We start from the raw sequence: 27,412 nt of genomic DNA, 5'->3' as shown, positions 1-27,412 counted from the left end.
TTGCGGCAGGTTAATTTTAGAAAGAGAGGGTCCAGATTGTCTAGCCCTACTGATTTTTAGGGGTCCAGATTTTGCAGCTCTTTCAGAACATCAGCTATCTGGATTTGGGTGAAGGAGAAATGGGGGAGGCTTGGGAAGGTTGCTGTGGGGGGTGCAGAGCTGTTGACCGGGGTAGGGGTAGCCAGGTGGAAAGCATCGCCAGCTGTTGAAAAATGCTTATTGAAATTCTCAATTATCGTGGATTTATCAGTGGTGACAGTGTTTACTAGCCTCAGTGCAGTAGGCAGCTGGGAGGAGGGGCTCTTATTCTCCATGGACTTTACAATATCCCAGAACTTTTGGGAGTTTGTGCTACAGGATGCACATTTCTGTTTGAAAAAGCTAGCCTTTGCTTTCCTAACTACCTGTGTATATTGAACTTCCCTGAAAAGTTGCATATCGCGGGGGCTATTCGATGCTAATGCAGTACGCCACAGGATGTTTTTGTGCTGGTCAAGAGCAGTCAGGTCTGGAGTGAACCAAGTTTGTTTGAGAACGACCCATCAACTAGTGGGGGATAGAAGAAGGATGCCAGATTGGCATACACTGAACAAATCTGATTTAAAAAAAAGTGGATATTTGTCAAATCCGTCATGATTAATATGTTGTAAAAGGCCCACAGTGTGAACATGTATTGCGGTTGACATCCATACAAGCATTATACTCAGAATTTGTTACCTCAACATAGTGTGAAATACACATATAAATATTAGCCTAAATGTAGGAACATTTTGCTAGGGTGCAATGAGGAGATTTGGGATCTTTCCCCCACACATTTCCTTGGCATTTTCATTTTTGGGGTCAAGTTCCATTGACCTCTTCACCCATCTATGCCAATTTTAAGATTAGTTCATGCTTTTAAAACTACATTACACTTCAAATTTGTGGTAAAGAGGTCAATCAAACTGGAATGGAATTGCCATGGAAACATGTGGGGGAAAGATGCGAGTATCCTCATTGCCCCCCAGAAAAATGTGCTTACATTTATTTTGTCTATTTTATATGCATTTCACACAACGTTGAGATAAAAATGTTAGTATAATGCTTGTATGGATGTCAACCCCAACACATGTTCATGTCATCGTTACCAATCAACTGCATTACAGTTAAAAACTACTTTGACTACCACCACCGATTTCTGTACGCTAGCTATGCAAACCAGTTTAGAATTGGGTTAGAATTTAGCAGTTCCTTCTTCAAAACCTTAAAAAGGACAACTTCTACATGTTATGTAGCGAAAACAGCCAAATATATCCATATCTGGCTTAAGTAACGACATTGTGGGCCTGTTACAATACATAAATCATGACGGATTTGACGACTTTGTTAGATCAGATTTGTTGAATGTGCGGCAATCTGGTCAATGCCTTCTATTTACTCTTTTACCGCATCTATGATCACTGAGGGGAGCTACAATCAAGTTCTGTCTCGTGCAGTCCAACCCTCGCAGGCCCAATAGCCTGTGCAGGGAGCTATGGCGTTTTTGAATGACAATGAATGAGATGTTTTTATGCTTTTTGTTGTTGTATGTGTGGATTCATGTTTTTCCCTTCTCCATAATGAATGTACTTTTTTTTCTTCACCCCGTCCAGTTGGGGGCGGCAATACATCAATAATTGTGGTGCACCATAACATCTCAGAGAAGAAGATAATCTGCGACTCCTCCAGAAAATTAACTGTTAGATGGATTATATTAATATTTCTCTGCTGTGATTTCTAATTATTGAAATGGAGGAGACAAAGGAAGGTTTAACATGTAAAGGGGTCGCTGAAAGGCTGACACTCGGCATCACCAGAGTACTTGGTAAGCATTCATTTTCGCTGGCTAGCTAGCGTTTGATTCAGCAAGCCTGTTGTGGTTGCTGCTAGGCTAGCTAGCTCGCTAGAAGCCTGTTTGGGACGTCCTGTTAGGATTTTTTTCTTCTTCATTGCATTACAGTTGTGGCTAACATTAATTGTCGTGATGCTGTATAATATTTTGGTGTCACAGAGAGTATGCCCGGGGTGATGGACGTGCGTTTTGTGGAGAGGGAGCCTGCAGAGAAGCGATGCCTGCTGTCATGGGAACAGGTAAAAACACAGGCTGGCTGCATTTCAATACTAAAATTTCTCCTTCTCTCCATCACGTCAGTGTAGGACAGGCGAAGGAAAGGAGGGAGAGAGGTGCTTATCCCGGTTTGGGAGGGAATTCTGTGTCAATCCATTTGAATTCAATCATTTTTTGATAGCATCACTTTTTGACAGCAACATAACTTTCCAGACATATTTGCCCATGGAAGAAGTGGTCAGAAAGTGACTTAATGGACCCAGCTCAAAGGCCGGCAGATGACGATATTGAGTTGTCATTTTACATTCAAATGCATTGTATGCAGCCTGCAAAACATCAGTATCCTTCGTGGACCGGTATGTACTTAAAACATTATCCATTCAGGCTGCATAGGCTTTGATTTCCTCAGATGGATACTTTGGAATTATACCAATGAGATATACCAGTGGGAAGTCTATGGCTAACTATAATGGTAGTTAGCATTTGCCAAACCACCTCTGACGAATTCCTTCATACTGAACATAGGCATATAAAGGTATCCACGATTTCATCTGACTCTGGGCAAGTAAATAAATTGCCTCATTGCCAAAATCCCTTTAACTCTGTAATGGTGAGAATGTGGAAAATAATTGGAAAATATGCATACTTTCCTTATGGAACACCATTTTCCACCACCATGCTATAGTGGCTAAATTCTAATCCCGGATGTTGTCTTTCATTTTCAGGCAATCAAGTTGCAGCAGCAGGCCTGCCAACCTTTGAACATACTGTAGCTTGGAGTGAGATTGTGAATGTCATTGGCTCCACCCCAAGTCCGTGTTCTGACCAAATCAATTAAACAGATAATACAATCCCCTGAACACAAGATTACATAGTTCAAATCTGCCCCTACACCCAACCCAAATGATCTTTCAATGTATCCCCCCTAGAATCACTTACACAGTTGGGTTCACAATCTGTCTGGGCAAAGATATTGTTCATAATTAGACAAATCAGGTCACCCTACCAAAATTATATGCTAATAAGGCTGACCTAAAAGAGGCAGAACTCTGGTCTGATAGTTTCAACCTGATTGGCTAAACGTGATACACAACATCCGGGATTAGCATTTAGCTGAAAATGGTGTTTCATTAAGGAAAGTACGCATTTTCGGCCTTCTCGCCATTAAATAAAGTTGAGGAGGAAATCGAAGCCTATGCAGCCTGAATGGAGAATGTTGGAACCGGTGGTTTGTCTGAGGTGAAAAAGCCGGATGTGTCGGTCCTGGGCTTGCATGGTTACATGTGGTCTGCGGTTGTAAGGCCGAATGGACATACTGCCAAATTCTCTAAAACAATGTTGGAGGTGGCTTATGGTAAAGGAATGAACATTAAATTATATGGCAACAGCTCTGGTGGACATTCCTGCAGTTAGCATGCCAATTGCACGTTCCCTCAACTTGAGACATCTGTGGTATTGTACTGTGTGACAACTGCACATTTTAGAGTGGCCTTTTATTCTCCCCAGCACAAGGTGCACATGTGTAATGATCATGCTGTTTAATCAGCTTCTTGATATGCCACACTTGTCAGGTGGATGGATTATCTTGGCAAAGGAGAAATACTAACAGGGATGTAAACAATTTTGCGCTAAAAATGTTAGCACAATAATATTTTTGTTTATGTGGAATAATTCTGGGATCTTTTATTTCAGCTCATGAAACATGGGACAAACATTGCATGTTGCGTATTATATTTTTGTTCAGTATATTTGGTCACCTTTTGAAGAGCATATCAATCAGAACAACAAAAAGTATTATTCCATGCAAATCAATTGCGCAAATGTAGCTCTGTCATCGGAGTTACAGAAAGTAACTGCAGGCTGTGCCTGTCAAGCAGCAGAAGGGGGCATTTGCCGATGCATTGTTAGCCGATAGCTTGCAAAGTAAACATTAGGCTATCGGTAGAAACTTTGTACAGGTGGTTAAACATAGCGGTAAGCAGACCTAATGTACTTTTCTCCAACCAACGTAGGCCTACCTAGTGAAGTTATTTAACTATATGTAACAGTAACAGTTTAGACCGTCCCCTCGCACGAACCAGGGACCCTCTGCACACATCAACAACTGACACCCACAAAGCATCGTTACCCATCGCTCCACAAAAGCCACGGCACTTGCAGAGCAAGGGGAACTACTACTTCAAGGTCTCAGAGCAAGTGACGTCACCGATTGAAACGCTATTTAGCGCGCACCACCGCTAACTAAGCTAGCCGTCTCACATCCGTTACATATATCCCCTATTCAACATTGCTTTTAAGAGTGTAGTGTTTAATCACAGTTGCTGCTGACAGACATGAAATAGTGATTTGATGGGCCACGTTTCGTGGTTAGGGGAAGGTTTAGAGCTAGGAGAAGGGTTAGCTAACATACAAAGTAGATATAAAGTAATAAATTGTTGAAAAGTTGCTAAACTGCCAAAGACCAGACTGAAGCTACAACATATGCAGATTTTTTTGAGTTTACGCACTTTAAAAAAAAATGTAAGTGTTTTTTCTTACGAAATTCTAAAATAATTTTACAATGCGGTTTTGTAAGCCCTTAAATGATATAAATCTCAACCATTTATATTTTCCAGTGATGAGATGTCTCATGGTAGGGTATGCAAAATGGCTCAAATTTGAGCACATTTATCTCTTGATTCAGTTCCAAATAGTCACATTTTGATCACTTCTACAATGGGCAAATATGTATGGAATGTTTTGTTCAAATCAACAGGGGTGCTGTGAAAAAGTGATTGAATTTAAATAGATTTACCCGTCTGTGTTGACATTTTTTGTGCGGTTTACAGAAAAATACCTGTGTTCTGCCCGAGGACCTCCGAGATTTTTATCTCACAACGGATGGTTTCACCCTTACCTGGAGTGCCAAACTCGAGAGTAGGTAACCCTGACAGTGACACATTCAGCCCCAAACATCCATAGAAGAACAGACAACTGAACACTAATCTGTTCTTCTCTCTGTGACACTCTTTCCTATATTGTACCAGATGAATCTGTGCCTTTAGGATGCATGGTGCTCAACGGTGTGGCCAACCTGCGTCCTCTTTGCCAGTCATCGTCAGTGTTCTCCCTCCCCAACGCACCCTCACTGGCTGACCTGGACTGGGACGAAGAACAAGTTGAAGGTGACACTACCTCATTCAGCTACTTAGGGGATTCTTTAGTTTCAGCCTCCAATGTTATTGTATACTGAATCTTCTACCGATGGGTTCCTTGTCGAAATGTTGGACATATTGCAGAATACGGGGCATTGAAGCAAATGTTCCATAAATTGCTACGTCATGTATAGATAGGCCTATCTAGTTAACATAGTAGGACACACACAGACAATTCACACATTCTGTTTTCCTCAGAGTCAGAGTGTGGGCTGGTGGAGCCCCATTTTGATTCCAGGAGCCGTATCTTTGAGCTGGACCCCTGCAGTGGGAATGGCAAAGTTTGCCTGGTCTACAAAGACTGCACAGAAGGTACTTTCCCATTTACCCATGTGATATGCCACATGCACTGTGTGTGTATAATATCATGAAAGAATAAGAGAGGAAGACAATTTCCGTTTGCCATATTTTACACCAGACTTTATGAAAGTTAGAAAGTTAAATTGATTTTGACTGGTTAATATTCATGGGAATGTGCCCATAATTATTTCATCCCCCTTGCTCTCTGTCCCATGGCTGTTTGGTTCCAGGTGTGGTGGCCCAGAAGTGTGAGGTGTGGTTCCTGGATCGCTCTCTGTACTGGCACTACCTAACACCCAGCTTCACCGCCTACTACCGCCTGATGATCACCAACTTAGGCCTGCCAGAGTGGCAGAACGCCTTCACCCCCTACGGCCCCAGTCCCCAGGCCAAGGTAATACACCGTTACCCCCTAGAAGGAGCGAGGCTGGGGTTATGGGATTTTGTTGGAATTGGGACAACATTTAAGAGAATACATTGGGTGTCTAAGAGCACTTGAAAATAGTGACCATTGTTCTTATGTATTGCATGTAGATGTAATTGTAACACATCTACAATGATATGTATTAGAGGCCTACTACCATGTATGTAAGTAAAAAACGAAATCAGCACAGCCAAAAAGGTGATCCATTACATACAAGGTAGACACAGATTGTATTGTTTCTTTCAATGTACAATATATAGTCATGTCAAACATAACAGACCCCAGTTAGGCTATGTATCATCACTTTCTGGCCACATCAGCTAAAACAAATAAGTCAGGGCCTAGAACTAAAGTGTTTTGACTGAGGTATGTTGTATGTTGAACCCCAAGCTCTGACCCAATGGAGGGGTCATTAAGTGCATTTGTTTCATTGCCCTGCCCTACCTTGACTAGGTCTCACAAAAAAATATTAGTATTTTAGTCATTTAAGTGTATCCTAAAATGAGTTATACTGTAGTAAGCAACTTATAAATGTGTAGCTATACGTTTTGATTAGACAACTTCACAATAAGGTTTGTTATATATGTTTAAAACAAGTCCGTCTCACGAAAGAGATTTCTCTCAGCACGCAAACCTAAATAAGTACAGCTTAACAGTAGGATATAATGCCATGAGTTTTTGTTCGGTTAGTTAGTTTACCCATTGTGCTTGTGTCATCTATATCTCCCCAACAGCAGTGGGCGTCTCTCTACCAGCCCCTGAGTTTCCACTGTGAGCCCAGTATGGCCGACCTCACCGGAGATCTGCCTGTCAACAAGCTGGACCCCAGCAAAGCCTTCCGGGGCAAAGCAAAGCTGCCCGCCCCGAAGAAGAAACAGTCGGCCCAGGGAGGGGTGGGGGGCACTGCCAAGGGGCAGGGGAGCTCGGGGAGGCATAGTGGGGGCAGGCGATAAGGAAACTTCCCCTCCCCCACCCCCCAAAAAATACATATTCAATGGGCTATGGCAGTGTTTCCCCTGCATTTGTTTCTTGAGTGGGGTGAAAAGGGCCCGGAAGAAACATATCTGGCTGCTACCATTCAGAATATTGAAGCTAACGATCTATGTGGTAGCTAATGGGGCTACAGCGCTTGGCTTCTCAAGTAAGTAATGGCAGGGAAACGGTAGCTATGTATTATACCACTATAAATGCTTCTTCTCCTCTGAGTGTGTGTGTGTGTGTGTGTGTATGAATGTGTAAGTGTGTGTGTGTCTGACATGTTTTTTCTAGCAATGCTGCTATTCCCTGTGAAGCCTTGTAGGCCATCCTGTTGATCCTATTTATTTCCCTTTTGTGTCTATGGCTGTATGTATTTCCTATTAAAGGCAGATGAGAATAGTTTCGGTTAAACCTGTGTTATTGTCGATGGCCATTTTAATGAGTCCAGATTTCCTCCAGTGTCCTCAGATGTGCTGCATTGTGCTTTGAAACCGAAACGAGTAATGAGCACCAATTACATTCTTGACATAGTCTCTTGCATTTTGTCATCAGTTTCAAGGCTCCATAGTTCTATTGGTTGAGGGGTAAGCTGATCCTAGACTTGTACCTACAGGCAACTTCTATATGCAGCTTTGACTTCTGTTAGAGGTGGTCTCATTCATCCTTAGCCTGGGAGCCAAACTGAATTCATGCTCTGTTTCACAGTTGTTTCACAATTCATTCTTGTCACTTGGACTTGGACCGTCGAGAATGTAACCAGTACAGTCAGTGTCCTCTCAGAACAACATCCCCAATTGTTTGTCGATGTTTCTGTTCCATTGGATCCTCCTCCAGTTACTTTGGGTGTAGCAAGTGTGCGCACACATAGCTGGGGTGCCTCACACACACACCTCTGGGCTGAGGTTTTTCTGCATATCCAGAGGCGCAGCCTCCTCCTCTGCCTCGTCCTCTATCTCCCTCCTGTGTTCACAGGGGGAGGGGTGGTGCAATTCCACAAAGACCTTGTAGATGGAAGCCCCTGTGACTCCTCCCACCATGGGGGCAAGTACAGGTACCCACCACCAGCCGTTACCTGCCCTGCACAACAGACAGAGAGAGAGACAACAGTGTGGAGATTGGTTACAGTGGTCAAAGTCAGTCAAAAACAAACAAAAATAGCTTTGGGGAGTTTTGCCCTATTTATTTGTATGCTGTATTATTTGGCAGCCCTTGATCAGAATTCAATCTATTGTCATTTCAAGCAAGTGCTCCCGTAACAGGCCTATCAGAATTCCTGATTGACAAGTTTTCCTGATTATCACAGTGGGCTTGTTTGACATTTCAGCTGACATTGAAGGTGACCGTAGACTGACTGATCTACAGAGAACATTTTTATTTGTAGATCAGTCAGTCACAATCCCAAAATCATTTGAACCATATCATGAGAGGGACTTCTTTTTTGTTGCTACCAAAATTGGAACGTAACTGGCCAGTGAGATCCAATTTAGATGCCATAAGAGGGTGAGATCAAATCAGATGCCACAACAAACGGGCACAGCTCTTTTCCTGTTATCTTCGGAACAAGAGGACAGAACAGCACAAAGAAACATTAAAAAGAAGTGACTGGCTAGGACAGAGGAAATAATGCAGATTGGCATGGGAAACCAGACTGTCCACTCCAAAATACCTCTACTTTCCCTGTAATTGACCCCTGAACCACTGAACATTCTACCAACAACACCTGGCTAAACTCTGTAGGCAAAACGTGTGAATGTTGCTAATCCAAAACACCAAGGCAATCTTAGTCCTGCCAGTTTGTTGATGTACAGTACCTTAAGAAAGTATTCTCACACCCCTGCTTTTTCCACATTTTGTGTTACAAAGTGATATTAAAATTGATTTAATTGTATTTTTTTTGGTCAAATGTCTACAGAGAATTCTAATATTTGTTAAATGTTTTATGATAAATAAAACATATTGATTAGATAGCATTCAACCTATAAATGTTACAATCACCTTTGGCTGTGAGTCTTTCTGTGTAAGTCTTTAAGAGCTTTGTACACCTGGATTGTACAATATTAGCCTATAATTATCTTCTTCAAGCTTTGTCAATTTGGTTGTTGTTCATTGCTAGAGAATAATTTTCAGGTCTTGCCATAGATTTTCATGTAGATTTAAGTCAAAACTGTAACTCTGCCCCTCAGGAACATTCACCGTCTTCTTGGTAAGCAACTCCAGTGTAGATTTGGCCTTGTGTTTTAGGTTACTGTCTTGCTGATATGTGAATTAATCTGTTAGTGTCAGATCGAGAGCAGACTGAACCAGGTTTTCCTCTAGGATTTTGCCTGTGCTTACAGTGGCTCAATTCCGTTTCTTTTGTATCCTGTAAAACCTCCCAGTCTTTAACGATTACAAGCATACCCATAACATGATGCAACCACCACTATGCTTGAAAATATGGTACTCAGTAATGTGTTGTATTGGATTTGAACCAAACATAATGCTTTGTATTCAGGCCAAAATGTGAATTGCTTTGCCAATTAATGAACTAGTGTCACTATAGAATTATATATGTCTTTGCCCTTTCGTCAATTGTTTTTGCAGTATTACTTTAGTGCCTTTATGCAAACAGGATGCTAGTTTTGGAATATTTTATTCTGTAGAGGCTTCCTTTTCATGCTGTCAATCAGGTTAGTATTGTGGTATAACTACAATGTTGTTCCATCCGCAGTCTCCTCTTATCACGGCCATTAAACTCTGTAACAGTTTAAAGTCACCATTGGCCTCATGGTGAAACCCCTGAGCGGTGACCTTCCTCTCCGGCAACTGAGTTAGGAAGGACACCTGTATCTTTTTAGTGACTGGGTGTATTGATATACTTTGGATGGTGTAATTAATAACTCCACCATGCTCAAAGGGATATTCAATGTGTTTTTTTCTATGCATCTACCAATAGGTGCCCTTCTTTGCGGGGCATTGGAAAACCTGCTTTGTCTTTGTGGTTGAATATGTGTTAGAAATTCACTGCTCGACTGAGGGACCTTACAGAAAATTGTATGTGTGGGCTAAAGACACAAGGTAGTCATTCAAAAATGATGTTAAACTTTATTATTGCACACAGAGTGAGTCCATGCAACGTATTCATGTTTGTGACTTGTTAAGCACATCTTTACTCCTGAACTTATTTAGGTGTGAATACTTTCTGAAGGCAGTGTAAGATAAAAAGCCCTTGCAAGACTAGCAGGCAAGGTTGGGGTCAATTCACTTTTTAATCCACTCCGTTCTGAAAATGGCCAATTCACTTTTGAATTCATAAATTGAATATCAAATAATTCATTCACTGAACCAAAACTGAGAACTGAATTGACCACCACCAGGTCTTACTCCCCTCCAGTCTTACCGGAACACCTCTGGCCCCCAGCCTGCTATAGCGGTGAAGATTCGAGGTCCCAGGTCGCGGCTAGGGTTGATAGCGTATCCACTGTTGCTCCCCAGAGAGACTCCTATGAGCAGTACCAACAGGCCCACAGCGATGGGCTCACCCCCCGATGGAGCAGGCTGGTTCCTTTGGTCAGACAGGGCCATCAGGCACAGCAACAACATGGCCGTGCCGATCACCTGGAACACACACAGCGAGAAAGCAAGCATTAGGTTAATATGTCTACTGTCTGTGAGAGTAAAACAACCATGATTGACACTATGGGACCAAATCAGACTTAGGAAATGTATGCCTTTTTTAAGCATTCTGATTTAAGCACTTCTCAGTAGTTGGTATTCAGACTTACCATAATCATGAGCATAACATGGTTTGCGGGTGTGGCTCTCTTGCACACACTGAATATATTTGATTCGATCCAACAAAAAACACACCTACTGGGTTGGCCAATTTGATCAGAGTTTTTCTTCAATATGTTTTTCTGTTCATCTTAAGCAATCCATCTAAATAATGTGTACCTTTAATTTGAATATAATCGGCACAACATTACAATGCAGCCTATGAAAAATGCTTTCAGAATGGATATCAATGAAAGATAGCCATCAAAACATGCATATTTATCTCTGTTCAGAACCCATGTGTAGATTTCAAAACACTGATATTTCACAGTATGTATGTTTAGGGGAGTTTTCATGAACCCTAGGCTACTTCATAGAAAAATTTGGAGAGCCTTTACGCACACAAAAAAACAGAACTGTTTTGATTAATAGTGAACATATAATTGTAATAGGGAGAATAGTGTACAATAGTATACCCTGGCTCATTGCCCGCACTGACCATGGAACTTAACGTTACCTAATGCAGGGTTCTCAAAGTGGGGTACGCGGACGAGGTAGGCTACTGCAGGGGGTCCGTGACCAGATATTAAAATAAAAGTAATAACTGTTTTTAAACATAGTTCATTTTTCAAATGAATATTACTAAAAACAACAGATTAAACACATTTTGTCCAAAGGATCAGTGGAACAAGTTAGATGGTGTAATACAATACAATGTAATATTATTCAAAATACAATTTATGTTCTTAACTCTGGGAAACATAGGTCAAACATATTTTTTTTAAAACATTTTTTACATTTTTTTTTTACATGAAATGCATTGTAATTTAAACTTTATAACTGAAAAGTTTTCTTTCTGCCTCATGGCAAAATGTGTAGAATTGCAGAAAATTTGCTTGAAAATGGCAGGCCTTTAAAATGTTCCTGCCAGACTTAGTTCATCCAGCCATGCACTGCCAAAGTCATAGTAACACTTCTTGTATGCTATTGTTATCTTACTGATGTTGTGTTCTCAAAACAAATCAAAACGTTTGTCACATGCGCTTTGTAGTAACGGGCGGGCGGTGCATTTGCCATACCAAGCGGTGATGTAGCCAGTCAAGATGCACTCAATGGTGCAGCTGTAGAACCTTTTGAGGATCCGAGGGCCAATACCAAATATTTTAAGCCTCCTGAGGGGGATGAGATGCTGCCTGCCGTGCCCTCTTCACGACTTTGCGGGTGTGTGGATCATGTTAGGTCCTTAGTGATGTGGACGCCAAGGAACTTGAAGCTCTCCACTCGCTCCACAACAGCCCCGTCGATGTGGATGTGCTCTCCCCTCTTTCTCCTACAGTTCACGATCAATCTACATTTTGCTCACATCGGCCACGGAGAGCGGGATCACATAGCCATCTGGGAAAAACAGGAGCTTTCACGCAAATCACAATGTTATATTCCTCGAAGCGAGCATAAAAGGCATTTAGCTTGTCTGGGAGTTCTGCATCGCTGGACAACTCATTGCTGGGTTTATTTTTGTAATTCGTTATCGTCTGCAAGCCCTGCTACATACGACGAGTATAATAGGATTCCACCCTTTTCCTATATTGTCCTTTTACATCTTTGATGTCTTGTCGGGGTTCGTAGCGGGATTTCTTGATTGCTTCCATGAACGTGTCCTGTTCCTTGTAAGCGATAGCTCTAGCCTTTAGCCCAGTGTGGATATTGCCTGGAATCCATAGTTTTCCCAGTCTGTACTCGCAAAGCAGTCTTGTAACTTCGCGTCTGCTTCATCTGACCACTTCCGTATTGAGGGCATCACTGGTTCTTCCTGTTTGAGCTTTTGCTTGTAAACAGGGAGCAGGAGAATTGAGTCATGGTCAGATTTGTCGAGGGTGGTACAAGGGAGGGCCTTGTATGCATTTCTGTGGGTGAAATAAAAGTGGTCAAGAGTTTTGTTGGCAGAAGTGAGGTAGGACGGTTTTATGTCTCCACAAATTAAAATTTCCCCCCACCAAAAACGCTGCCTCTGGGTGAGCGGTCTCTTGTTTGTTTATGGCCCCATACAGTTTGTTGAATGCCAGAGTGGTGTTTGCTTGGGGCGGGATGTAGACAGCCGTGATAATTAAGGATGAGAACTCTCCTGCTAGATGACAGGGTTTGCAGCTTACCATTAGGTATTCTATATCAGGTGAACAAAAGCTAGAGATATCCTTCACACTTGAAGCAGCACACCAGTTGTTATATATGAAAAAACACACTCCACCTCCTTTCGACTTCTCCGAAGGCGCGGTACGATCCTGCCGCTGCATGGATAATCCACTGAGTACTACCTGCATAGCGTCATCATCCGGCCACGTTTCAGTACTCAACGTCAACGAAACAAAAGATGATCGTGGACTTCAGCAAAAGCAGAGGGAGCACCCCCTTATCCACATCGACGGGACAGTAGTGGAGAAGGTGGAAAGTTCTAAGTTCCTCGGCGTACACATCATGGACAAATTGAAATGGTCCACCCACACAGACAGCGTGGTGGAGAAGGCGCAACAGCGCCTCTTCAACCTCAGGAGGCTGAAGCAATTTGTCTTGTCATCATAAACACCCAAAACTTTTACAGATGCACAATCGAGAGCCTGGTACGGCAATTGCTCCGCCCACAACGGTAAGGCTCTCCAGAGGGTAGTGAGTTCTGCACAACACATCACCGGGGGAAAACTACCTGCCCTCCAGGACACCTACACCACCCGATGTCACAGGAAGGCCAAAAAGATCATCAAGGACAACAACCACCCGAGCCACTGCCTGTTCACCTGCTATCATCTAGAAGGAGAGGTCAGTACAGGTGCATCAAAGCTGGGACAGAGAGACTGAAAAACAGCTTCTATCTCAAGGTCATCAGACTGTAAAACAGCCATCACTAACAATGAGTGGCTGCCGCCAACATACTGACTCAAATCTCTAGCTACTTTAAAAATACAAAATTGGATGTAATAAATGTATCACTAGTCACATAAAACAATGCCACTTTATATAATGTTTACATACCCTACATTACTCATCTCATATGTATATACTGTACTCTATACCATCTACTGCATCTTGCTTATGCCGTTCGGCCCTCACCCATCCATATATTTATATGTACGGTACATATTCTTATTCATTTCTTTACACTTGTATGTAAAAGGTAGTTGTTGTGAAATTGTTAGATGACTTGTTAGATATTACTGCATGGTATTACGCAGCAGTGTTCATGGCAACTGAAACCTTGTTTTCCGGGCTCTGACACATCAAACAAGGTTGTCGAGTGGAGAGCTACAGTAAAAAGGGCACTTGGGGGGGAAAGTGGGCTGTCTCCATCCTCCCTGTGTTTAGACACAAAACAATGTGTTGTAGCACGGGGGAAAGTGTTCTGACAAAATAGACATGCTCCTCTTGCAATTTACGTCGGGTGAAAGGTCTTTAGCCCGAGAGGGGGAAGGGCCGGACACCATATGAGCTGTGCTCTGCTCCCATTTCCCACTGTGGGAGGACCCCTAGGACGGTCTCCCCCTCAGGGGAATCGTTGGGGTGTGACCTCAAAGCGGCTGCTGCGTAGGAACGTCTGACCCAGTTTCGTCTGCCTCTAGTCTGAACACTTACTTGTGGGTTAGCAGTCTGCTGGGCCTGGTGCCCCTGGCGGAGGAGTACTGGCCTCTTCCTGCTGTGGAGGCACGCTGGCTCATGGCTGTGGAGGTTGGACCGGGGTGGGACCCGGGTTGGCAGGGCAGGCAGAAGCTGGAACCTTCTGCTCTGTACAGTTCGAGTCAATAGGGCCAAACAGTTCCTTTGGCTCAATAGGAGCATCCAGGAAGTCTGCCGTCTCCCCCGTGAGGCTGGACAGGTTCAGCCGCAGGACTCTATCCCCCACCACTGCGAGGCGAATGACATGCCCACAGCCTTGGATAGCACCCGTGGAGGCACGGAGGTTGAGGTCTGAGACAACACAGATCTCTTCCCTGAGCAATGGGTTGGGCTCGTTCTTGTTCAGTTTTTGATATACCATCAGTAGAGTGGTGACGGTCAGTGTCCTAATCTTGAGCTTGGCTGCAGCCCGTTTACACACATCCACGAGCCCGTACCCCAGGGTAGGAGAGGGGACATCTCTGCCCAGTGTGGGTCTGGGAGCCAGGGAGTCCTCCTCTCCCTCTTCTTCTCCATCACGGAGGAGACGAAGGATGTCGTCTTCATCCTCATCTATGATCAAGTCATCTGTGTGGGTGGACCATTTCAATTTGTCCATGATGTGTACGCCGAGGATCTTAGAACTTTCCACCTTCACTGTCAAACGCTCCCTAAAACACTTCTGTGAGCAGGCCTTTCTAATCGACCTGGCCCGGGTATCCTGGAAGGACATTGACCTCATCCCGTCAGTTGAGGATGCCTGGTCATTCTTTAAAAGTAACTTCCTCACCATTTTAGATAAGCATGCTCCGTTCAAAAAATGCAGAACCAAGAACAGATACAGCCCTTGGTTCACTCCAGACCTGACTGCCCTCGACCAGCACAAAAACATCCTGTGGCGGACTGCAATAGCATCGAATAGCCCCCGTGATATGCAACTGTTCAGGGAAGTCAGGAACCAATACACGCAGTCAGTCAGGAAAGCTAAGGCCAGCTTCTTCAGGCAGAAGTTTGCATCCTGTAGCTCCAACTCCAAAAAGTTCTGGGACACTGTGAAGTCCATGGAGAACAAGAGCACCTCCTCCCAGCTGCCCACTGCACTGAGGCTAGGTAACACGGTCTCCACCGATAAATCCACGATTATCGAAAGCTTCAATAAGCACTTCTCAACGGCTGGCCATGCCTTCCGCCTGGCTACTCCAACCTCGGCCAACAGCTCCGCCCCCGCAGCTCCTCGCCCAAGCCTCTCCAGGTTCTCCTTTACCCAAATCCAGATAGCAGATGTTCTGAAAGAGCTGCAAAACCTAGACCCGTACAAATCAACTGGGCTTGACAATCTGGACCCTCTATTCTGAAACTATCTGCCGCCATTGTCGCAACCCCTATTACCAGCCTGTTCAACCTCTCTTTCATATCGTCTGAGATCCCCAAGGATTGAAAGCTGCCGCAGTCATCCCCCTCTTCAAAGGGGGAGACACCTGGACCCAAACTGCTATAGACCTATATCCATCCTGCCCTGCCTATCTAAGGTCTTCGAAAGCCAAGTCAACAAACAGGTCACTGACCATCTCGAATCCCACCGTACCTTCTCCGCTGTGCAATCTGGTTTCCGAGCCGGTCACGGGTGCACCTCAGCCACGCTCAAGGTACTAAACAATATCATTACCGCCATCGATAAAAGACAGTACTGTGCAGCCGTCTTCATCGACCTCGCCAAGGCTTTCGACTCTGTCAATCACCATATTCTTATCGGCAGACTCAATAGCCTCGGTTTCTCGGATGACTGCCTTGCCTGGTTCACCAATTACTTTGCAGACAGAGTTCAGTGTGTCAAATCGGAGGGCATGCTGTCCGGTCCTCTGGCAGTCTCTATGGGGGTGCCACAGGGTTCAATTCTCGGGCCGACTCTTTTCTCTGTATATATCAATGATGTTGCTCTTGCTGCGGGCGATTCCCTGATCCACCTCTACGCAGACGACACCATTCTATATACTTTCGGCCCGTCATTGGACACTGTGCTATCTAACCTCCAAACGAGCTTCAATGCCATACAGCACTCCTTCCGTGGCCTCCAACTGCTCTTAAACGCGAGTAAAACCAAATGCATGCTTTTCAACCGATCGCTGCCTGCACCTGCATGCCCGACTAGCATCACCACCCTGGATGGTTCCGACCTTGAATATGTGGACATCTATAAGTACCTAGGTGTCTGGCTAGACTGCAAACTCTCCTTCCAGACTCACATCAAACATCTCCAATCGAAAATCAAATCAAGAGTCGGCTTTCTATTCCGCAACAAAGCCTCCTTCACTCACGCCGCCAAGCTTACCCTAGTAAAACTGACTATCCTACCGATCCTCGATTTCGGCGATGTCATCTACAAAATGGCTTCCAACACTCTACTCAGCAAACTGGATGCAGTCTATCATAGTGCCATCCGTTTTGTCACCAAAGCACCTTATACCACCCACCACTGCGACTTGTATGCTCTAGTCGGCTGGCCCTCGCTACATATTCGTCGCCAGACCCACTGGCTCCAGGTCATCTACAAGTCCATGCTAGGTAAAGCTCCGCCTTATCTCAGTTCACTGGTCACGATGGCAACACCCATCCGTAGCACACGCTCCAGCAGGTGTATCTCACTGATCATCCCTAAAGCCAACACCTCATTTGGCCGCCTTTCGTTCCAGTACTCTGCTGCCTGTGACTGGAACGAACTGCAAAAATCGCTGAAGTTGGAGACTTTTATCTCCCTCACCAACTTCAAACATCAGCTATCCGAGCAGCTAACCGATCGCTGCAGCTGTACATAGTCTATTGGTAAATAGCCCACCCATTTTCACCTACCTCATTCCCATACTGTTTTTATACTGTTTTTTTATTTATTTATTTACTTTTCTGCTCTTTTGCACACCAATATCTCTACCTGTACATGACCATCTGATCATTTATCACCCCAGTGTTAATCTGCAAAATTGTATTATTCGCCTACCTCCTCATGCCTTTTGCACACATTGTATATAGACTGCCCATTTTTTTCTACTGTGTTATTGACTTGTTAATTGTTTATTCCATGTGTAACTCTGTGTTGTCTGTTCACACTGCTATGCTATATCTTGGCCAGGTCGCAGTTGCAAATGAGAACTTGTTCTCAACTAGCCTACCTGGTTAAATAAAGGTGAAATAAAAAAATAAAATAAAAATGCTAGGTCGTCAAACCGTATATCCGGGGGGAGATTGTCCATAACCTCAGCCCTGTCAACCTCAGTACATACAGAACTGGGTAGGGGTTGTTGAGTTGCCTCTTCACCCAAAATGCTGGGAGGAAGATGAGCATGAGGCGGCAGCCTGTCGCACTCGACGCTTGAGGATAGCCTTCGGCAACTCCTAGCAATACACGCAGGACTCAGGAATAGCGAGCCTTGTCTGGGCATGCTCCAGTCCTGGGGAGTTGAAATATAGGGTGTGGGTATGAGAGCCCCACATGGGCATGGGTGTAGGTCAGCAGGTTTGCTGGTCTCGTCCTGTGTAGGGGTAGACACCCAGGCTATGTGTGTGCTGGTCGACGCTGTAGCTGTGTTGGTAGTAGTCCTGTCGTTGGCTAGCTAGAGTTCACCTCGTGGGTTAGTAACCTAGCTAAAGCCAGCACGCTGTTAGCTGAAGAGAATGTGTGTTCTTCGTTAGCTATCAAAAATTATTTCCTAGGTAGGAATAAGCAAAGCGAAGCAGTTAGTTTAGTTACAGCTAGCCGTGTGGTGCTAGCTGAACCAGAGACTGAGAGTAGTTTTCACTGTGATGTCAATCCTCTCGATGATAAGCTGCTGTCCTACGCTCGGCGATGGATTCTTTGACGGTCCACCTGTGGACAGGTTAGCAGGAAAGTAGAGGTCCAAGTTGACGAGAGTAGAGGATATTACTGAGGGGAGTAGAGGAGAGTAGAAGAGAGTAGAGGATATTACTGAGGAGAGTAGAGGAGAGTAGAAGAGAGTAGAGGATATTACTGAGGAGAGTAGAGGAGAGTAGAAGAGAGTAGAGGATATTACTGAGGGGAGTAGAGGAGAGTAGAGGATATTACTGAGGAGAGTAGAGGATCTTAATAGAATCTGTGAGGAAGATGAAAGAAGTGAAGATGGGAGCAGACTATAGCCACTTGTATAGGAAGTCTATGACAGACCTTGTGTGATTGGATCTTCATAGACTCTGCCCCTTCCTATACTCCGCCCCTAACGAGACGTTACCCAAAGTGAGAGACCAAACAAGTAATTGTAATAGAACTGTGTGATGACATGGCCAAGTATTGCGCCATGCGTCGGGTTCAAACTATTAAGACTTGGTCTGTCACTCCATAAGGATTTAATTAGCCTACATGTTTAAAAAAAAATATACCATTATTAAACATGATCAACTATTACTAGAGATCCTCAGCAACAACCACACGGACGTGACAGCGTTTACAGAGGAAGCATATGAAGGCAAACAAAACAATGCAATTCAATTGAGGGATGTAATGTATTGAAATGAAGGAAACTAACATTAAATCGGCAGTTAAATACGTATGGTTATTACTGATATTTGATAACATGATAGAAATAGTAGGAACCAGAGAAGGTTGAGGCATATAATTCAAACATTCGAGAGTGCCCAAAGGTTCAATTTGGCGTCACTACCATTGTGCATCGTCATCACATGCTCCAGGCTGCAGTAGCCTACCCATTTGGCTTCCATCTCCAAGCTTCATAACTGCAAGTTATAAAGGCCATACAATTAAAATGATGCATAAGGTCACAGCATGTTGTACTTCGCAGTGGGAAAAGGGCAGAAATTCTTGTCATGCTTTTAGTTTGCTTCTATGACTGGTTTCATTCTCCAGCGATCTGAAGGAAAAATCATCTTCTTTTTTTTTTTTAACCCTCTTCTCCAAACAGATTGCTCATTTACCTAGCTTGTATCAATTGCTCTCATCAATTTATAAATTACAGTGCATGAAGAAAAGGGGTTATTTATATCTGGGAAAAAAAACAATTAAGTATGAGTTTCCACTTGGAACGAACAGGTTCGCTCGACCTTATCCATGGTTTCCTCAAGCGCAAATGTGGTGGAATTTTGAGCGAATTAAGTCAAGGTCAGAATACAGATATCTGTAGACACACCTCTACCTCACCTCCATTTCTGTGATCTCCACCCCAAACGTATAGCTGGCTGGCACATGCGTTTCCCCACGCTCAAGTTCAAGGTCAGACTACGCATTGAGAGAGAAGTGCATAAAAAGGAAATGAAGTTCCATTTACGTGCACAAAACTCGGGTCTGAATTCCCCCCTATGTGCTTAATACCTGGACGACACACAATTAACACACATACACACACACACACACACTTGGTGAGAAAAGGGAGAGATAGCTTGAGTTGTCCTCCGTCAGTGGGAGATGAACGTCCACAGTAAAATGTAGATCAGGGTAAACTGGCTTGACAAACCAATTCAACAGGTGTCTTTATGGAGTAAAATGGGGTTGAATGACCCGTTTCATGCTTACCTGGTCTAAGAATCCAGCATGAAGCGAGAGGTAGGGTGCTGGGTAGGTAGCAAAGATCCCAGCGGTAGCCTTAGGGCCAGACACAGTCAGATTCCCTCCACAGTAGTGGTATATGGCGTCTGGAAATACAGTGACAAAGCAAGTTTCACAGCATTGCACAGCGCCTCATAACCATATTCAACCAACACACTACTACTATCTGTAGGTTTTCAAGTGTTAAGGTTGGGAAATGTACATGTGTCTCAAACAATAACATTGAAACAAACATTTCCGGCCCTCATAGTGACGTTTAATGCACACAAGCGCTTCCTTGTACTGGCTGTATGATTTCCCAAAGTGAACTGGTCATTGTCTTCTATGTTGTCATTCTGTCTTTACCATAGTAAAGGGAGTATATGGTCCCAGCAGCCAAGAAGGAGCCTATCAGCTGACTGAGGATATAGACGGGAAGCATCCTCCAACCCAAACGACCAAAGAGACACATGGAGAATGATACTGCTGCGTTCATATGGGCCCCTAGGAGGTAGAGGAAGAGAGAGAGAGGGAAGTATTTTCCTTTTGCACTTAAATGTGCTGTTATAAGAGGCACCATACATGAAAACGATTTCAACCTTTAACCATGTCAAAATGAGTGGTGTTGTGTTATGTACCTGAGACCCTCCCGCCAATATGCACTCCCATAGCCACGCCCAGGCCGAAGCCCAGGTTGACACTAAGGTACTCTCCGAACGCACCCCGTCCAGTCACGACCTGTGCCACAGAGCCCAAGCCAAAGACCTTGAATATAAACACAACATGAACACAACCTGTCAAAAACAGACGTCCACAGAGGCAGTGGGAGAATTGATTACAATAATTTATTACAGCTGTGAATACATCCAAGCTGGTTTGTGGGTCTATGTAATGTATTCCTTCTGGTGCATTTGGATTCACTTAACTCAATTAAACAAAGAATTACTGTTAAAGTAAAAACATGTCATTTCATAAAACATCCAACAAGCTTTGTCACAAGTTTCAATTCCCTCATTAGGAAATGTGAATGAGAACTAGATTTGGGTCTTGAATGCGTCTTTGATGTGAGTGTCTCTTGCAGAGGCGTCATGCCCATAGGGGGCACAAGAGCACATTCCCCCTCAGATTTGTCCAGTTTAAAAATGTTCTGATGTAAAATGAATTATTAAACTTCAACATAATTATTTATAAAAAATAGATCTGTCAGCGGTATTTTGTGGAGGGGCACACTGACTGGACCAGGCAAAGAGTACCCCCATTCTCCCTAGTAAGTGTTTCCTTCCAAGGTGCACCATGGAGCAAAGACACAGCATTTGATTTGATTTGATTTTAGCTGCCGATGATGGGCAGGAGTCACAGGAGGTCTGTTTGTAAATGAATTTGATCAAGCTATGTCACCTATTGATTCCTTTTGATTAATAAATTAAACAAAAAAAATATTATTTTTATGTAATACAAGACACCTAGCCATTTTATGGAGTTGGTTTTAGTTAGCCAGCTAGATAGATTCCCAATCTCCCAACCTCATAACTAGCAACCAAGTCATTTCAGGCTACCAATCAACTTAGGGTAGCTTGTCTAACTACGGTATCTTAGCTAGCATGCTGCGGGCAAAGTTGCTAGACTTTAGGAAAGTGTACAATTACTTAATGTACATTTACATTTACATTTAAATCATTTAGCAGACGCTCTTATCCAGAGCGACTTACAAATGTACCCAAGAAGAATCACATTCCGTTCAACCTTTTATCCAGATTTTAGGGGGATGCAGACAGCTCAAGAGGTATGCAGAAAATATTTGGTTTAAATTTAATCTGCTACCTTATGATATTATCATGACATCTGTGTGTTAATTATCATTCCATGATATGTGCCTGTATTGACGTGTGGTCCCATGTACTGTGTTGTAATTTGGATGTGACATTTTAGGCCTGTTATTGCAGTATATTTAGACGTGTAATTTACAACAGTCAGAATGACACCGTCATTAAAATGACAGTTGAACAGGTACATTTATTTTTTACAGCGGAGAGGAGGTGAATGAGCCAATTGTAAACTGGGGATGATTAGGTGACTGTATGAGGGCCAGATTGGGAATTTAGCCAGGACACCAGGGTTAACTCTTACTATAAATGCTATGGGATCTTTAGTGACCACAGAGAGTCAGGACACCCGTTTAATGTCCCATCCGAAAAACAGAACCCTACAAAGGGCAATGTCCCCAATCACTGCCCTGGGGCATTGGGATATTATTTCTAGAGCAGAGGAAAGGGTGCCTCCTACTGGCCCTTCAACACCACTTCCAGCAGCATCTGGTCTCCCATTCATCGACTGACCAGGACCAACTCTGCTTAGCTTCAGAACAAGCCAGCAGTGGGATGCAGGGTGGTATGCTGCTGGAAAAGATGTATCCTTGGATAACCTATGGAGAAAAATATACATTTTTTTTTTTACATAGAATTAGGCAGAATGATTATGGCTCTAGATTCCTGGAAAAACCCTTTTCAGGTGTTTGAAAAATTCAAAATTCTCCAACATCCGACCTCCATCCTCACGTACTTCGTTTCTACTTTCACTCTGCCAAAACAGCACACAGTTACAGTACTCACCCTTCTAAATAACTTGAAACGGTCTAACCAGGTCTTGTGTCTGGACGTAGCCTAGATTAGCTAGCAAGCCAGCTAACTTCTTTCGCCAATCAGCTTCAGCCAGCCGGTGTGCGACCGTGGCAAAGTGGGTTTGACTTTGGATAGCCTAGTGGCGCTAGTTAGGGACCGTCAATAAATTATACAATGTAAATGGGGCAATATTTTAATGTTGCTCATCTTTGAGCTGTATTTGTATCTGAATTTCTACAAATAATAGTTGTTTGAGGTTTTTAAGTCACTGAAATTTGGAGCTATTGACATTTAAAATGACTGTCCCATCTACATTGTGTAATTTACTGATGTTCCCTAACTAGCCCTCATAGGGATATCGAATGTCAAACCGAATTGACCATGGGCATTACGATGGGGTCGGGTGCAGCTGCGCTCCGAATTTATGATTATTTGTTTGCTGCCAGTTTTGGGTGTGTGGGCAGGATTGAAATAATCCCAACCCAAGGAAAACTGTTATAGTACCCTTGATTCCGTGACATACTTTCCCCCCCTAATTATCTCACAAATCTCCATTTTGGATGAGACTGACTTTATGAACAAAATTATCCTATTTACACTTTGTAGTCAATTTTGACACTAGAACAAAAAAATCGGAATAATAGCAATGGCCGTTTTTCTACTAGGCCGTTTTCTACTAGGCCGTTTTCTACTGGGCCGTTTTCTACCGGGCCGTTTTCTACCGGGCTGTTTTCTACTAGGCCGTTTTCTCGTTTTTCTACTAGGCCGTTTTCTACTAGGCCGTTTTCTACTGGGCCGTTTTCTACTGGGCCGTTTTCTACCGGGCCGTTTTCTACCGGGCCGTTTTCTACCGGGCCGTTTTCTACTGGGCCGTTTTCTACCGGGCCGTTTTCTACCGGGCCGTTTTCTACTGGGCCGTTTTCTACTAGGCCGTTTTCTACTAGGCCATTTTCTACTAGAGAAGTTGTTTATTGCCTTCAGTTGCTCTTTAAGACATTTAAGGTAATTATCACGTCTTGTCCTATAAACCTGTCAACTCATTTTGAGTGATGTACTTAATTAGTTATAAGAATATAATCAGTTTAGGCCTTAGGGGGATGGGATTATTGTATTAATATTGTATCGTATGTAGGTTAATAAAGTGATGACCTACTTCCAACCCACAAGCATGCCCCAAGGTCACTCTTTTGGATCAACCCTCTAAAAATACTTTACCTGGTTACTAGTAAATTCGTTTTTGAAACCAAATATATGATTCAATGTCAACTGTTTAATTGGATTATTACCAAATTTATATTTCAAGTTGCAAACTATTTATTTGAACACTCATAAACCTAATAAATAACTAATATGAATTAATATTTCATCGAAACAACACATTTTTTTCATCTTGTTTCAAGTTCACTTTTTAATTTGGAATTACCTATAACATTTTCAACAATTGGGTTACAAGCAATTAAATAATTCCCTGTAAATCAAGATATTAAGTTGGTTGAAAATAATGTTTCCACATTTAGTAGCCACAATATTTATTTTACCTTTATTTAACTAGGCAAGTCAGTTAAGAACAAATACTTATTTTCAATGACGGCCTAGGAACAGTGGGTTAATTGCCTGTTCAGGGGCAGAACGACAGATTTGTACCATGTCATAATATCATAATCAAGCATTGTGTACAGTAACATAGAAATCATATCAGGCTCTTTTATATGAAATATAATTATGCCAGCATGATTACAGATGCTATTGGTGAAAAAACGACTACAAAGACCAGATGAACTGGAATGACATTCACTCTCACTGGTGTGCAAAAAGAACCAACTGAAAGCCACAACCCAAACAAGCCACGCCTCCAACTCTTCTTATAGGCTGCTTCCGCTACATTTCCCCCAAAGCTATTCAATGTGCAAGCGCATGAGGTGTTGAAAGCAGTTAAGAACCTTTCAATCAATTTAAAAAATCACATTAATCTGTCAAATTTGTTATTTGATTTCAGACAAATTGAATAGAAAGTGTCGTTTTCAATCATTCCAATCAGTAAAAGCACTTAAGATTAACAACAGCATCGTCCCATTTTGTTTTGTAGGTAAGTCACAAAGGAAAGGGAAAGCTCCTTATACAATTACTGTATAGTAGTAAAGACATTATCACACTACTACCACGTGTGTGTCTTCTGTCTGTGTCCTAAGCTCTAAGAATAGGATTCGTTTTCAGGCATGTGACAAACAGGCAGCATGTGTGTGTGTGTGCGCGTGTGTGTGTGTGTGTGTCTGACATGTTTTTTCTAGTAATGCTGCTATTCCCTGTGAAGCCTTGTAGGCCATCCTGTTGATCCTATTTATTTCCCTTTTGTGTCTATGGCTGTATGTATTTCCTATTAAAGGCAGATGTGTGTGTGTGTGTGTGTGTGTGTGTGTGTGTGTGTGTGTGTGTGTGTGTGTGTGTGTGTGAGAGAGAGAGAGAGAGCGTGCATGCGGCCAACTGGCCAGCCGTGTTATCACAGGGTCAAGCGCATGACAGTGACAACCAATGCCACATGATAAGCATCTACATGGGGAGCGTATTGCAACATGCAATTTGTATGAATATTTCTAAGCAGAATCACAATTGAGTGGAATTCTATCAATGAATATAGACACTAGTAGTAATACGAGTAGTAATAAACTAGTAATAATAAATACCTTTAAATACAACATTTTATTTATTCATTTATAATTCTTGTACTTTTGGAAATATGCAACAACCAAAACATATTACATGCAAATGTAAAATGCAAATAAGCAAGGGAGTAAGGGTGAGGCCGGACTGACGCGTGGTTACGGACACCAAATTAGAACGGATACATTTTGCTCCGTTCATGTGTGAAGTGTGTGACGTAAAACGCCTCCTCTTTTCTAATTGGCTAAGCAGATGGTTACGTATCCGTTTGTCCGTGAAAATACGTTAACGGTCAGCGTCAACATCAAATCAAGGGGCCAGTCCGGCCTTGACCTTAAGAAGTGAGAGGTTGATGTTGTCCTCTAACCCTTTCTCTCTTTTTTTCTCTCTCTATCTTTCTCTTACCATCATGACATATGTGCTGAGGGTTTCTGCGAATCCCACTCGAACATGTTCATTTATCACCCAGATCTTGGAGAGTTTTCTACTTCTTCCATGCTCTTGAACGCTCCCCTGCTCCATCGCATGCATCTTATTTCCACAGAGTCACACTCAAGTTTGCAGTCCTTTGTAGGTTGTCAAGGTATCCGGAAGAGTTTGGGCTACGACCCTCAAAATCGCAATCGACACACAGCCTTGTTTATATCTATTTCTCTTCACACTTCCCTTTCTCTCGCTTCCTTTTGGCTTGCATTTTATGGCCTCTCCCCTCCCACACCCTCTTTCCTCCACACACAGACACACAAACACCCAGTCACACACACTCCCTACAATGGACCTATGTCTGGGAGGGGTGTATGCTTAAGGGGAGGGGTAGAAAAACAGGGTGGCTTGTCACAGAAAAATCTTCCAACTCAAATGTGCTGAATACAACAGCTGTCGACTTTACCGCAATACTGCATGTTTACTTAGGAGCCCTATCCCAACAATGCAGAGTTTAAAAATATATATATTTATATATATATATTTAAAAGAGGAATGAAAATACACAACAATTAAGCTACCAGATCAATGAGGTAGATATGTACTTTAAGGCATGGCATAGATAATAACAAGAGTAAAAAAGGAACAGAGTAGCAGCAGCATTTTTTGATGAGTGTGAAAGTATGTGTGTGTGTGAGAGAGTGTCAGTGTAGTGAGTGTGTGGGTGGAGTCTTATGAGTGTGCATAGGGTCAAACAAGGTCAATGAAGATCATCTGGGTAACCATTTTGATTAACTATTTAGCAGTCTTGTGGATAGATGCTGCCACGCATCCTGTTGGGCCGAGACCCGATGCTCCGGTACCACTTGCCGGACGGTAACGGGGAGAACAGTCTATAGATTGGGTGGTTGAAGTCTTTGGCAATTTTTCAGGCCTTCCTCTGACACCGCCTGATATAGAGGTCCTGTAAGGTGATGTATTGGGCCGTCAGCACCACCCTCTGTAGCGCATTGCGGTCAAGGTCGGTGCAGTTGCCATACCAAGCGGTGATGCAGCCAGTCAAGATGCTCTCAATGGTGCAGATGTAGAACTTTTTGAGGATCCATGCCAAATCTTTTCAGCCTCCTGAAGGGGAGGTGTTGCCGTGACCTCTTCACGACTGTTTGGGTTGGCCCGTCAGGAAGTCCAGGATCCTGTTGCAGAGGGAGGTGTTCAGTCCAAGGGTCCCAAACTTGGTGATGAGCTTGGAGGGGGCTATGGTGTTCAATGCTGAGCTGTAGTCATTGAACAGCATTCTCACATAGCTAGTCCTCTCAGGTGGGAGAGAGCAGTGTGAAGCTCAAAACAAGTTTATTCACCCAAAGGGTCAGACAGCTGAGCAGACAAAGACATGTTCACACGAGCACTGGTATTTAACCCTTCCTCCTATGCTGAGTCTCCTCCTTACACATCTGAACAGCCAATACACCTCTGTTGCTAGACAGAATTTTAGTGATATTGTCAAGGGTGTGCGCAACTGGTTAACTGAAGTCAGGTGCAGGAGACCAAAGATGAGTGAACAGGCACACTTTATTTGGCAGAAGGAAAACAGTCAGACGCAACTGCGTAACGGCACTCCCGTCAAGGGCAAAAGTGAATAGCGCACTCGTCACACAAATAATGTACAGCATACAATTCCACGGGTTCCAATCAAGACCCGGCGAAAAACCAGCATGAAGCGTCATACATGACACGTAACGAACAATTACACATACAGACATGGGGGGGAACAGAGGATAATATACACGTAGA

At 43.3% G+C, this 27,412-nt stretch overlaps 2 protein-coding genes across 2 annotated transcripts; one reads left to right on the top strand and one right to left on the bottom strand.

Annotated features, from left to right (window-relative positions):
* The first annotated feature begins 1,669 nt into the window (after window positions 1-1,669).
* On the top strand, window positions 1,670-7,393 carry tpgs2 (tubulin polyglutamylase complex subunit 2). The gene is made up of 7 exons (XM_029682417.2): window positions 1,670-1,843; window positions 2,030-2,109; window positions 4,915-5,002; window positions 5,113-5,250; window positions 5,479-5,592; window positions 5,811-5,974; window positions 6,739-7,393. Exons 1-7 carry the CDS (start codon window positions 1,768-1,770, stop codon window positions 6,955-6,957), a joined length of 879 nt encoding a protein of 292 aa, XP_029538277.1. The 5' UTR covers window positions 1,670-1,767; the 3' UTR covers window positions 6,958-7,393.
* On the bottom strand, window positions 6,216-26,971 carry aqp7 (aquaporin 7). The gene is made up of 6 exons (XM_029682415.2): window positions 25,604-26,971; window positions 20,561-20,687; window positions 20,289-20,426; window positions 19,911-20,029; window positions 10,362-10,579; window positions 6,216-8,059 (listed from the first exon to the last, which is right to left on the bottom strand). Exons 1-6 carry the CDS (start codon window positions 25,727-25,729, stop codon window positions 7,861-7,863), a joined length of 927 nt encoding a protein of 308 aa, XP_029538275.1. The 5' UTR covers window positions 25,730-26,971; the 3' UTR covers window positions 6,216-7,860.
* Between the last annotated feature and the right edge of the window lie 441 nt (window positions 26,972-27,412).

Source organism: Oncorhynchus nerka, linkage group LG15 (genome assembly GCF_034236695.1).
Source record: "Oncorhynchus nerka isolate Pitt River linkage group LG15, Oner_Uvic_2.0, whole genome shotgun sequence".
NCBI classification, from domain to species: Eukaryota; Metazoa; Chordata; class Actinopteri; order Salmoniformes; family Salmonidae; genus Oncorhynchus; species Oncorhynchus nerka.
The sequence above is the reverse complement of the archived record's forward strand: the minus strand, read 5'-3'. Positions and strand labels throughout refer to the sequence as shown.